The 10740-nt window shown below is 44.8% G+C and overlaps 1 protein-coding gene across 1 annotated transcript in view; it reads right to left on the bottom strand.

The window, feature by feature from the left end:
- Positions 1-10740, bottom strand: part of LRP4 (LDL receptor related protein 4) — a 63408-nt gene that overhangs the window by 3263 nt on the left and 49405 nt on the right. Inside the window, exons 29-34 of the mRNA XM_017861981.1 lie at positions 9727-9871; positions 9345-9458; positions 8722-8857; positions 4973-5040; positions 4302-4389; positions 2459-2600 (exon numbers count right to left, since the gene is read on the bottom strand). Coding sequence (XP_017717470.1) covers positions 2459-2600; positions 4302-4389; positions 4973-5040; positions 8722-8857; positions 9345-9458; positions 9727-9871 — 693 coding nt within the window. The remainder of the gene's footprint in view (positions 1-2458; positions 2601-4301; positions 4390-4972; positions 5041-8721; positions 8858-9344; positions 9459-9726; positions 9872-10740) is intronic.

Raw genomic sequence — 10740 nt, 5'->3', positions numbered from 1 at the left:
GTCTCGGCCTCCCAAAGTGCTGGGATTACAGGCTTGAGCCACCGCGCCCGGCCAATTATCTCTTTTTTCTAATTTTGTTAAGGAGAAAACTTGGGAGGTAAGACAGGGGACTCTAGAAAATCCTCTTATCTGTCCAGACGTGGTGGCTTACGCCTGTAATCCCAGCAGTTTGGGAGGCCCAGGCGGGCAGATCACTTGAGTTCAGGAGTTCAAGACTAGCCTAGTCAACACTGTGAAACCCCATCTCTACTAAAAATACAAAAATCAGCTGGGTGTGGTGGCGGGCGCCTGTAATCCCAGCTATTTGGGAGGCTGAGGCAGGAGAATCCCTTGAACCCTGGAGGCTGAGGTTACAGTGAGCCAAGATCACGCCACTGAACTCCAGCCTGGGTGACAGAGCAAGATTCCATTTAAAAAAAAAAAAAAAGAAAGAAAGAAAGAAAAAAAAACTAAAAAAAGGAAATCCTCTTATCTGGGTCCTAAATATCACTCCAGTGGGGTCCTGCAACTTATAACCTTTTTTGGGAGGTTACTCTGGCTTTGCTGCCATGAGTCCTGGGACCATTCCCAAGCAAAACCTGGGACTCTTCCAGGCACAGCCTGGAGTTGTGCTCAGCCCTCTCCCTTTACGGCTTCTTCAAAGAGTAGCCGCATTCCTGGCTGCTGGGGTATACCAACTGACATGCCACCACTGCTAGAAGAAAATGGATCATCTTGGGTTCTGTCCCTGGGGTAGTATTCCTGCCAAGAGTTCTGCAACTGTGGCTGTGGCTCTATTTTTGTAACAATTCTATTCCACAGATATTTTCTGAGCCCCTATGTTAAGCAGGAGACTCTGCTAGGTGCTTTGATGATTATGCAATAAAAAACATGGTCCCTGCCCTCTGAGAGTGACAGTCCCCTCAGCCATGCAGAGTGGGACATAGATAGCACACAAGCAAACACACAGATGTCCGTTCACCCAGCACACCCTCCAAGATGAAATCAGTATAAGATGCAGGCCACTCAGTGTCTTAATCAAGAGACATGCTGGGGAAGTTAGGAAAAGGTGGGGGACATGGCACTTGCAATTTGGGAAACAACACTCCCTCTACAAACACCCAGCAACAGGTACCTGAAATCAAGAGGAAATCAGAAGAGAAAAGGTGAAAGGCTATCAGAGGGGTGAAAGAGCTGCTGAGGAAGAAACACACAACAGAAGAAAGAGGTTACACTATTTTAATTGCCATCCTGTGGCCTTCATTGTGGTTCTTTTCTGGAGCATCAGATACTCCAGGAACCCGAGAATCTTCAAGAGTCTTTCTCTCAAAGATATTAAGGAGGGGTCTACCATTCCTAGAACTACAAGCCATCCCTGCACATTCTGTTTTGACTGCAGTAGCAGCTTTTAAAAAAGTTTTTTTAATTTAAAATTGTTTTCAAACATCAACTTGAACCAGAAGTAATGGAAGCTTTTTAAATATGGGAATTCATGGATGCAGAAAGCACATGATTATTATGTGAAATATGTTCATTACACATGAGAGCCCTGCAGGTGTGAGAGCAGGTTCTGACTGCTAGATAGGCCAAAGAAGTAGACCGATTAGGGTCTTCATAAGGAATAACTTCTGATGAAGAGTTATAGGATTTTAGAGAAAAAAACAAGGCTTATATTGGATTAGGAAAATCTGAAATACCAGGTATAGTTCCCTTGTGGAAATGGGACTTTTTTTTTTTTTTCTTTTTTTTAGACAGGGTCTCACTCTGTCACCCAGGCTGGATGGTAGTGGCATGATCACAGCTCTCTGCAGCCTCCAACTCCTGAGCTCAAGTGATCCTCCCACCTCAGCCTCCTGGGTAGCTGGGACTACAGGCACAAGTCACCACACCCAGCTAACTGAAATGGGACTATTTTTCATGCCTTAACATTGAGCAAATAATTTTCCATTGAAGTGACAAAGAAGTTAAAAAAAACAAAAGCAGGTAAACCTTCAGAATTCTAGAGAAATTTCTGTGATAAGAGGAAGAACAGTGAAAAACAAGCCATTCCCAACCATAGGTGCTACTAGCTTGGCTAGTAATGGGCAAGTCCAGGAGCTCTTGGGTTTTTCGGGTGTCGTCTGGGAGAGCTCCCTTGTTTCAGAAACACATAGCCCTTTGTAGGGGAATGACAATTCCTGGAGGGAAAGAACCTATGAGCTTGGAAAAATATCTCCTGGCAGGACAACTGCTTTCAGACCTAAATCTTCTGAGATCTGCCTTCTAACCTGGCTCTCACTAAGGTCCCTCAGGCTAATCCCTCAGAGATTCTAGAACTTCCCAGAAACCCAAATTACATTCAGTTCTTCTGTTCACTATAACTTCCAAAATGGTAGATGGGATTACTCAGCAGCCCTTACTGACTTATTTGGGCATTTGGAGTATAAGCCCTCCCCACACCTCCCCAAAAAGACCCTTGAACGTAAATTTCAATTTTTACCTCTTTCTTATAGCACAGCTGGTTGTACATGGCTGGTTTGGGGATTGCTTCAATCTTCACTTCCTGTGTGGATGTTCGGTAGGAGGGGTTGCTGTAGGTGAGGTTCCCCATTCCAGGATCAGTGAACTTGGATTTTTTATGTCTTTAGGAGGAAAGGTGATGAGAGATTAGTTGAGATCTTTAAGGGGGTGATACCTGGGAAAGCTGTAAACTGAGTCCGGTAGGCAGCCTCTAAAATGATCCCAGTGACTCACTTCCTGGTATTCATGCCCTTAAGAATCTCCTCCCCTTGAGTGTGGACTGGTCTGGTGACTTACTTCTAATGAAAAGATTATGCAAATGTGATGGCTACTAGATTAGTTACCAAGAAACTGGTTCTGGTCTTGAGTTGCCCTCCCTCATTCTTTCTTGCTCTTGCTCTGGGAGAAGCAACCTGCCATGTTGTAAGCTGTCCTATGGAGAGGCCCACAAGACAAGAAACTAATGAGGAAGGCCTCCAGCCAACAGCCTATAAGGAGCTGAATCCTGCCAACAACTATGTGAGTGAGTGTGGAAGGGGATCCTTCCCCAGTCAAACCTTGAGATGAGACTGTAACCCCAGCTGATATCTAGATTGCAGTCTGTGAGACACCTTGAGGCAGAGGCACCTAGCTAACCTGCATCCAGATTTCTGACCCATAGAAACTGTGAGATAATGGTTGTCATTTTAAGTCACTAAGTTTTAGGGTAGTTTGTTATGCAGCAATGGAGAACTGATGCACTGAGCTTTAGAGTCAGACAGATCTGTTTCAATTCCACCTCTGTGATTTATTAGCTAGGACCTTGATAGATATAATCTAAACTCTGTGGCTGAGTGCAATGGCTCACACCTGTAATCTCAGCACTTAGAGAGGCTGAGGTGGGCAGATCACATAAGGCCAGGAGTTCAAGACCACCCTGACCAACATGGAAGAAACCCTATCTCTACTAAAATACCAAAAAAAAAAAAAAAAAAAAAAGAAAAAAAAAGCTGGGCATGGTGGTGCACGCCTGTAGTTCTAGCTACTTGGGAGGCTGAGGCACAAGAACTGCTTGAATCCAGGAGGCAGAGGTTGCAGAGAGCCAAAATTGCACCACTGCACTCCAGCCTAGGCAACAGAGTGAGACTCTATCTCAAAAAAATAAAGACAAAAAAAAAAAAAAAAAACTTTCTGAGCCTCAGATCCTCATCTGTAAAGGGAATAATAATAATACCTGTATTATGAGGTTGTCATGACATTGATCTATATCCATTAATGGTAACTGTTACGATGATAATGGTGATGAACAACAGCAGCAAACTGCAAGCTATGTTTAAAGCATTTGAGGGAAAATATAAAGAAAGAGGGACATAAAAAGATTCTAAATGACACATTCTGCCTTTCCAGAATGATTGCTACTGAGCAATGATGTACAAACCAATATTGTAGTAAAAGGCTGTGTCTGTATAAGGGAAAAATCATTTCCAATTTCAATGGTTTGAAGTGGGGAGTACTGGGAAAAGCAAAGATGTTAAGAGTCAGTCTTAGCTTTGCCTCTTACTTTGTGACCTTGGGTAATATCCTTGGTGCCCTCAGCATCCTAGTCTATAAAGAAAACCCGAAGGGTTGTTGTAGTCATTCAATAAGGAAAATGCTTAGGCTATGACTGGAGAAGGGTAAGTATTTAGGTTTCCACCCTTTCCTTCTGCTGCCCTGACCAGGCACCCAACCTTGCAATAAGGCTGGTCAGAGCTTGATTCAGTGAACTGCAGAGGTTTGGGAGATCCCAGACATGCTCATGAAGACCAATGAGCATGTGGCCCCTGCAGGAAGACTGAAGTTACCTGTACAGCATCAAAGCTGCAATCACCACCAAAATCAGCAGAATACTGAGGAGTCCACCAATGGCGTAGCTGATATGAAGTCCTTCCCCTAGGAAAAATAGAGAAACACTAGGCAGGGGCCACTGACAACTTTCTAGCTGGTGCTGGTGTGAGGAATGGAAAGCCGAAGGGCTCCTTTTGTAGGTGTTGGATCCTATATCATCTGAGGATGGCTAAGGGCCTCCTTTTCAGATAGGTGAATGGGAGGTACAGGGAGGAGGCTGAGAAGAAATCTGTCACTCTGCCAGCATCTCTGATCCCATTTCTACCCCTTCCTAGCTATCCGACATAAGGCAAGGTGCTTAACTTGTAAGCCTACATTTTCTCTTTAGTTATACGTAAATAATAAATTGCTCATAGGACTGGAGGAGAGTATATGAGAGTATGCATATATACATGTGCACACACATGTATGTGACATATATGTGGCTTATCACATGCTTGGCATATGGAAAGCATATCATAAGCTGTCACTGTAAGTGATGAGAGCTATTATGATTATTATTTCTATGGATTTAGTTTAAAAAGAGCTCATCAACCTCAGAGTCCCAGTGAAGGTTATGAAAGATATCAGTGGAGACTTAGATTCATTACATCTTCTTTTCCAGAACAGTGGGGTACTCAGGGCTTACCTGGAGCAGCAGGAACGGCCTCATTGGAATGTGCACAGAGGCCCAGCCTGGCATCCCTTTCAGAACATCTGTGGGGCACAGAAAACTGAATGTGAAGCCTACTTATACTCAATGAAGATCATGCCTTCCTCCAGGAAAGGGGAAAGGCCTGTAAGCGGGGCTTTCAGGTTTGAGAATGTACCAGATGGAAGATATCAGAAGCATGGAGAGGGCAACAGCAGGAAATGGAGAGAAATCTGTGCAAGGCACTGTTTTCAAGCGTTATACCATGTTTAAATGTGTTATAAAATATGTACCTTTAAAAATGAGAAGCAGGTTTGGGAGTGAGTTGGAAGTCTGCAGAAAGAAGACTAAGGACATCAATATTAGGCTTTCTTAAACTACCAGGATGAGTCAGAAGAAGCTGCTAGCCAAGCCAATCTGATTGGATAAAAATTATCACAAGAGCTAAATATCCCAAGGTCAAAAAATGTTTTTCTTCTCTTCATTCTTGCACAAGGGAATATGCAAGACATCCAGAAGGAGTGCTCAGATAACTAACTTGAAATGCTCAGAAGGTGACTTCTTTGTGGTACATTATGAGCAGGCAATCAAAGGCATCTCCTAAACAGCCAGAGAAAAGCTACTTGCAAGAGCATTTGGAACCAAGATGCACTGAATTTTCAAATAGAACTCTGACAATAAGAAAAGGTCCGAGCAGGCCGGGCGCGGTGGCTCAAGCCTGTAATCCCAGCACTTTGGGAGGCCGAGACGGGCGGATCACGAGGTCAGGAGATCGAGACCATCCTGGCTAACACGGTGAAACCCCGTCTCTACTAAAAACTACAAAAAACTAGCCGGGCGACGTGGCGGCGCCTGTAGTCCCAGCTTCTCTACTAAAAACTACAAAAAACTAGCCGGGCGATGTGGCGGCGCCTGTAGTCCCAGCTACCCGGGAGGCTGAGACAGGAGAATGGCGTGAACCCGGGAGGCGGAGCTTGCAGTGAGCTGAGATCCGGNGGTGAAACCCCGTCTCTACTAAAAACTACAAAAAACTAGCCGGGCGACGTGGCGGCGCCTGTAGTCCAGCTTCTCTACTAAAACTACAAAAAACTAGCCGGGCGATGTGGCGGCGCCTGTAGTCCCAGCTACTCGGGAGGCTGAGACAGGAGAATGGCGTGAACCCGGGAGGCGGAGCTTGCAGTGAGCTGAGATCCGGCCACAGCACTCCAGCCTGGGTGACAGAGCGAGACTCCGTCTCAAAAAAAAAAAAAAAAAAAAAAAAAAAAAAAAAAGGGCCCGAGGGGGGGGGAAAAAAAATTTTTTATAAAAAAAAAAAAAAAAAAAAAAAAAAGAAAAGGTCCGAGCAGGGGTCAAAAAGTTTTCTAAATAAACCTAAAGAAAATCAGAGAGTAATAATGACTGATAGTACTTAAAAGTTAGTGAGAAAGGCACATGTTTATACCTGGGTGTTTCCTTTTCTTTACAAACTGTAGTAAAACAGAGAATGGGGCACACAGCATATGAATTTGATCATGTGCAAATCTTGTAACTTTAGGGACACTGAGTCTAAAGTTTTTATTTGGGATTATCATTATGTTTCTGCTTTCAGAATTGAAATCAAGTGTTAACTACCTTGTAAGCCACTGATGATATTAAAAATAAAGAGACCAGTATGTTGCAGTGGGAAAAAAAAACTGTTCTCATTAGAAAAATGTCTAGAGGGAGGCCGAGACGGGCGGATCACGAGGTCAGGAGATCGAGACCATCCTGGCTAACACGGTGAAACCCCGTCTCTACTAAAAATACAAAAAACTAGCCGGGCGAGGTGGCGGGCGCCTGTAGTCCCAGCTACTCGGGAGGCTGAGGCAGGAGAATGGCGTAAACCCGGGAGGCGGAGCTTGCAGTGAGCTGAGATCTGGCCACTGCACTCCAGTCCGGGCGATAGAGCAAGACTCCGCCTCAAAAAGAAAAAAAAAAAGAAAAAATAAAAATGTCTAGAAAGGATAGACATCAAAACATAAGAGTAAATTATATACAGGCATAGGATATTCACTTCTTTATTCACATCTGTATTTCCAGATTATTTATTTATTTATTTTTGTTTTTTTGAGACAGGGTCTCTGTCTGTCACCCAGGCTGGTGTGCAGTGGCACAATCACAGCTCACTGCAGCCTAAACCTCCTGGGTTCAAGTGATCCTTCCAACCTCAGCCTCCCAAGTAGCTGGGACTACAGGTATGTGGCACGATGCCTGGCTAATTAAAAAAAAAAAAAAAAACTTTTCTGTAGAGACAGGATCTCACTATGTTGTCCAGGCTTGTCTTGAATTCCTGGACTCATGTGATCTGCCCACCTTGGTCTCCCAAAGTGCTGGGATTACAGGCACGAGCCACTGTGCCTGGCCCAGATTATTTTTTATAAAGTATAAATGGAAAACATGGTCATTAGAATTTTTTGCCAGGTGCAGTGTCTCATATCTGTAATGCCAGCACTTTGGGATGCCTAGGCGGGTGGATTGCTTGAGCCCAGAAGTTTAAAACCAGCCTGGGCAACATGGAGACGCCTCATCTCCAAAAAAAGTACAAAAAATTAGCCAGGTATAGTGGCACACACCTGTAGTCCCAGCCACCTGGGAGGCTGAGGTAGGAGGATCACATGAAACTAGGAGGTCGATGCTGCAGTGAGCTTGAACTGTGTTCATGCTACTGCACTCCAGCCTGGGTGACAGAGTGAGACCCTGTCTCAAGAAAAAAAAAAAAAGAATATCTCTGAATTGAATGTAACATAATATTTAATCAATTTTAAGATGTTTGTTTTTTCTATGGTCTACCATCTCTGAAACAGGAATGTAACTTACGATCAATAGCATTTCACATTTGCTGTTGGTTATTTTTTCAGTTTAATTTCTCAAATCAGGATGCATTTTATAATGAATAGCACCTTTAATTTAATGAAATAAGATACTTTATATTTGCTTTGAGAACTGTTCGTGTTTATGCTTACTTATTTAATAATAGTGTTTGTGTATGTGTGAGGGAGGTGCACGTGTCATTATAAGCTAAGGCCATCATATCTCTGGGGAAGCCTTTTTGTTCCAAGTTATCAAGCCACAACCCAGAGACTACTGTTGGACAAGCCAGTATGCCAAACCTATGATGTGAGAGCAAATGTCACAGAGAGAAGAAGGAGGAATACCATGTGGGAGGGTCCTCCTAAGTGATTACTGTTTAAAGTTTTTTTGTTTTTTTGTTTTTTTTTTTTTTTGAGATGGAGTTTCGCTCTTTGTTGCCCAGTCTGGAGTGCAGTGGCGCGATCTCAGCTCACCGCAACCTCCACTTCCCAGGTTCAGGTGATTCTCCTGTCTCAGCCTCCCAAGTAGCTGGGATTATAGGCATGCACCACCACGCCCAGCTAATTTTGTATTTTTAGTGGAGACGGGGTTTCTCCATGTTGGTCAGGCTGCTCTCGAACTCCTGACCTCAAGTGATCCACCTACCTCGGCTTCCCAAAGTGCTGGGATTACAGGCGTGAGCCACTGCACCTGGCCTTAAAGTTGTTCTTAAAGCTTCTTGCCCTCAGAGCTAAAAAGCGAATCACTCGCAACAATCTTCAAGTCTGAATATCACCTTCTGTCCCAAATAACAGGGACTGGTAGCTCATGACGTAATCTACCTCCCAACTACCTGATCGAGCTGGGACTATGAGCTACTGGTCGTGGGATGGTGATTTGAATCAAAGGGCTCACGAGCCTGCATTGAACCTATTTACCTTCCTTCCACCTCCTCCAGAGACATGCGGGTCCGGGTGGTTGAAGAATGCAAGGTGGTAGGTAGTGTGTTGGGTAGCACCGGGCTCTTTTCACTCATGCCAGTGGACCTAGGAGCTGGTGGTACCAGGCCAGGCACTAGACAAAAAAGAGGATTGGAGTGGGCCACTGGAACCACAAACCTCTACATATGGCCCAAGAGTAGCAGCTGGAGAACTTGACAAAACAATCTTTTAGCTGCCCTAGTCACAGGCACCTTCATTAGTAGCCCTTCTTAATACTATAAATAAAAAGGAGTTAGATTCCATAATAGTAGCTCTGGATGGGACAGCTGGCTCACCAAAGTCAGGAAGAGAGAGTGATGCACAGGCCACTGATTATCCTACAGCAGGGACCTGGGAATCAAGAGACCTGAATTCTGTTCTTGCAAATGCCAGAGGGCAGATAAACCCAGGTCTGAGCAATTCCCAAAACCCAAGCAGATTGCTACCAATCACTCCACTAATAAGACCTTCTATATGGGGACCCCACCCAGAAGGACAGATCAGACCAGGATCAGAGGCTGCTGACCCTCAGCCCTTCCAGGGGCTCTGCTGAGTGGCTCCAGCCATACAGTCCAACTCACCAAGAGAGCAGGGCTGGCTATCAGGTTCATCAGGACAGGCACATACGAAGTCCGAGGCTCTGGCAAAGCAGAGGTGGGTGCAGCCACCATTGTTCACACCACAGGCATTGGTCCCTAGAGGCAAAGTAGATGAGTGTCTTATCTGGGACAGAATCAGGTCTCCCAATTTAAGGCTTCTCAAAAACAGGAAATCCAGGATTACCCTACTCCCAGGGACAGGGGAGCAGGAGATATACAACTGTGAGGGAGTAAAAAGGTCTAAGCATTTAAAATGTGAACCAAGAAACTCTCTTGTGGCCCTGTCTTGGTCCCTAACAGTCCTTGGGGTGACAGACCAATCCCACAGATGTTAAGGAAGCAGGCTCAGTACCCGGGAGCCCACCTGTCTGCCGCTGAGGGGAAACCACGATGATATCCATGAGTCCTTCCACATTTGCCAGCACTGTCTCCTTGTTCCGGCCTGAGTATTTGTCAACACGCTGGATTGACTTGGTCTGCCAGTCTGTCCAGTAGATCCACCTGTCTTGCTACTCAACAGGAGAAGCCCACAAACAGTAAATGTTATTCAGCAAGCAGACTCCTTCTTGTACAGCTTCTATGCCTCACCATTGGCCACTGCCTCTGCTGAAATGCCCTCTTCATCTCTTCCTCATTTCTGTGCATCCCCAGACATGACACTATCAAGGAAATCTCCCCAAATCCTTATAGACTTCACCATTCTCTCCTCTATACAGTTCTGCACCTTGTAGTCCCTTGCCCAAGTGCGTTTTTATACTCAAGCAATTTGTTTACAGGTCTGTCCATCCTACCAGATTAGTTCTTCAAGGACAAGAATGTGTTCTATTCATCTCTGAATTTCTGGCACCTAACACTCAGTCCCCATTCAGCTGATTGAGTGGCTCCCTCTCTAGCAAATAGGAGGAAAATCTGAAGGTTATTCTAGGTTCCTCTGGGCCCTTTGCTCAGAGCACTGCCCCAAATCCTCTGCTTACTTCTGTAGGCAGTTTTCTTCTAATGCAATGATGGTGAAATTCTCAGCCAAGGGTAGGGAGGGGCAATGAAGGTGTTCTCATCCCCATCCAAGGGTATATATCAGAAACTGTGGGGAAACCTGTAGATTGAAAAACCTATATACAGTATTACCCTGTAGTTTTACATGTAGAATATGAAAAAAAAGCCTATCATTAAGTAAAACCAGATAAAATCTTTTTGGCTAGGCCAGGCGCGGTGGCTCATGCCTGTAATACCAGCACTTTTGGGAGGCCGAGGCGGGTGGATCACGAGGTCAGGAGTTCAAAACCAGCCTGACCAACATAGTGAAACCCTGTCTCTACTAAAAATACAAAAATTAGCCGGGCATGGTGGCATGCACCTGTAATCCCAGCTACTTGGGAGG

The sequence above is a fragment of the Rhinopithecus bieti genome, unplaced genomic scaffold (assembly GCF_001698545.2).
Source record: "Rhinopithecus bieti isolate Rb0 unplaced genomic scaffold, ASM169854v2 scaffold_61533, whole genome shotgun sequence".
In the NCBI taxonomy this organism is placed as follows: Eukaryota; Metazoa; Chordata; class Mammalia; order Primates; family Cercopithecidae; genus Rhinopithecus; species Rhinopithecus bieti.
Note: the sequence above shows the minus strand (reverse complement) of the source record. Positions and strands in the feature narration are given on the sequence as shown.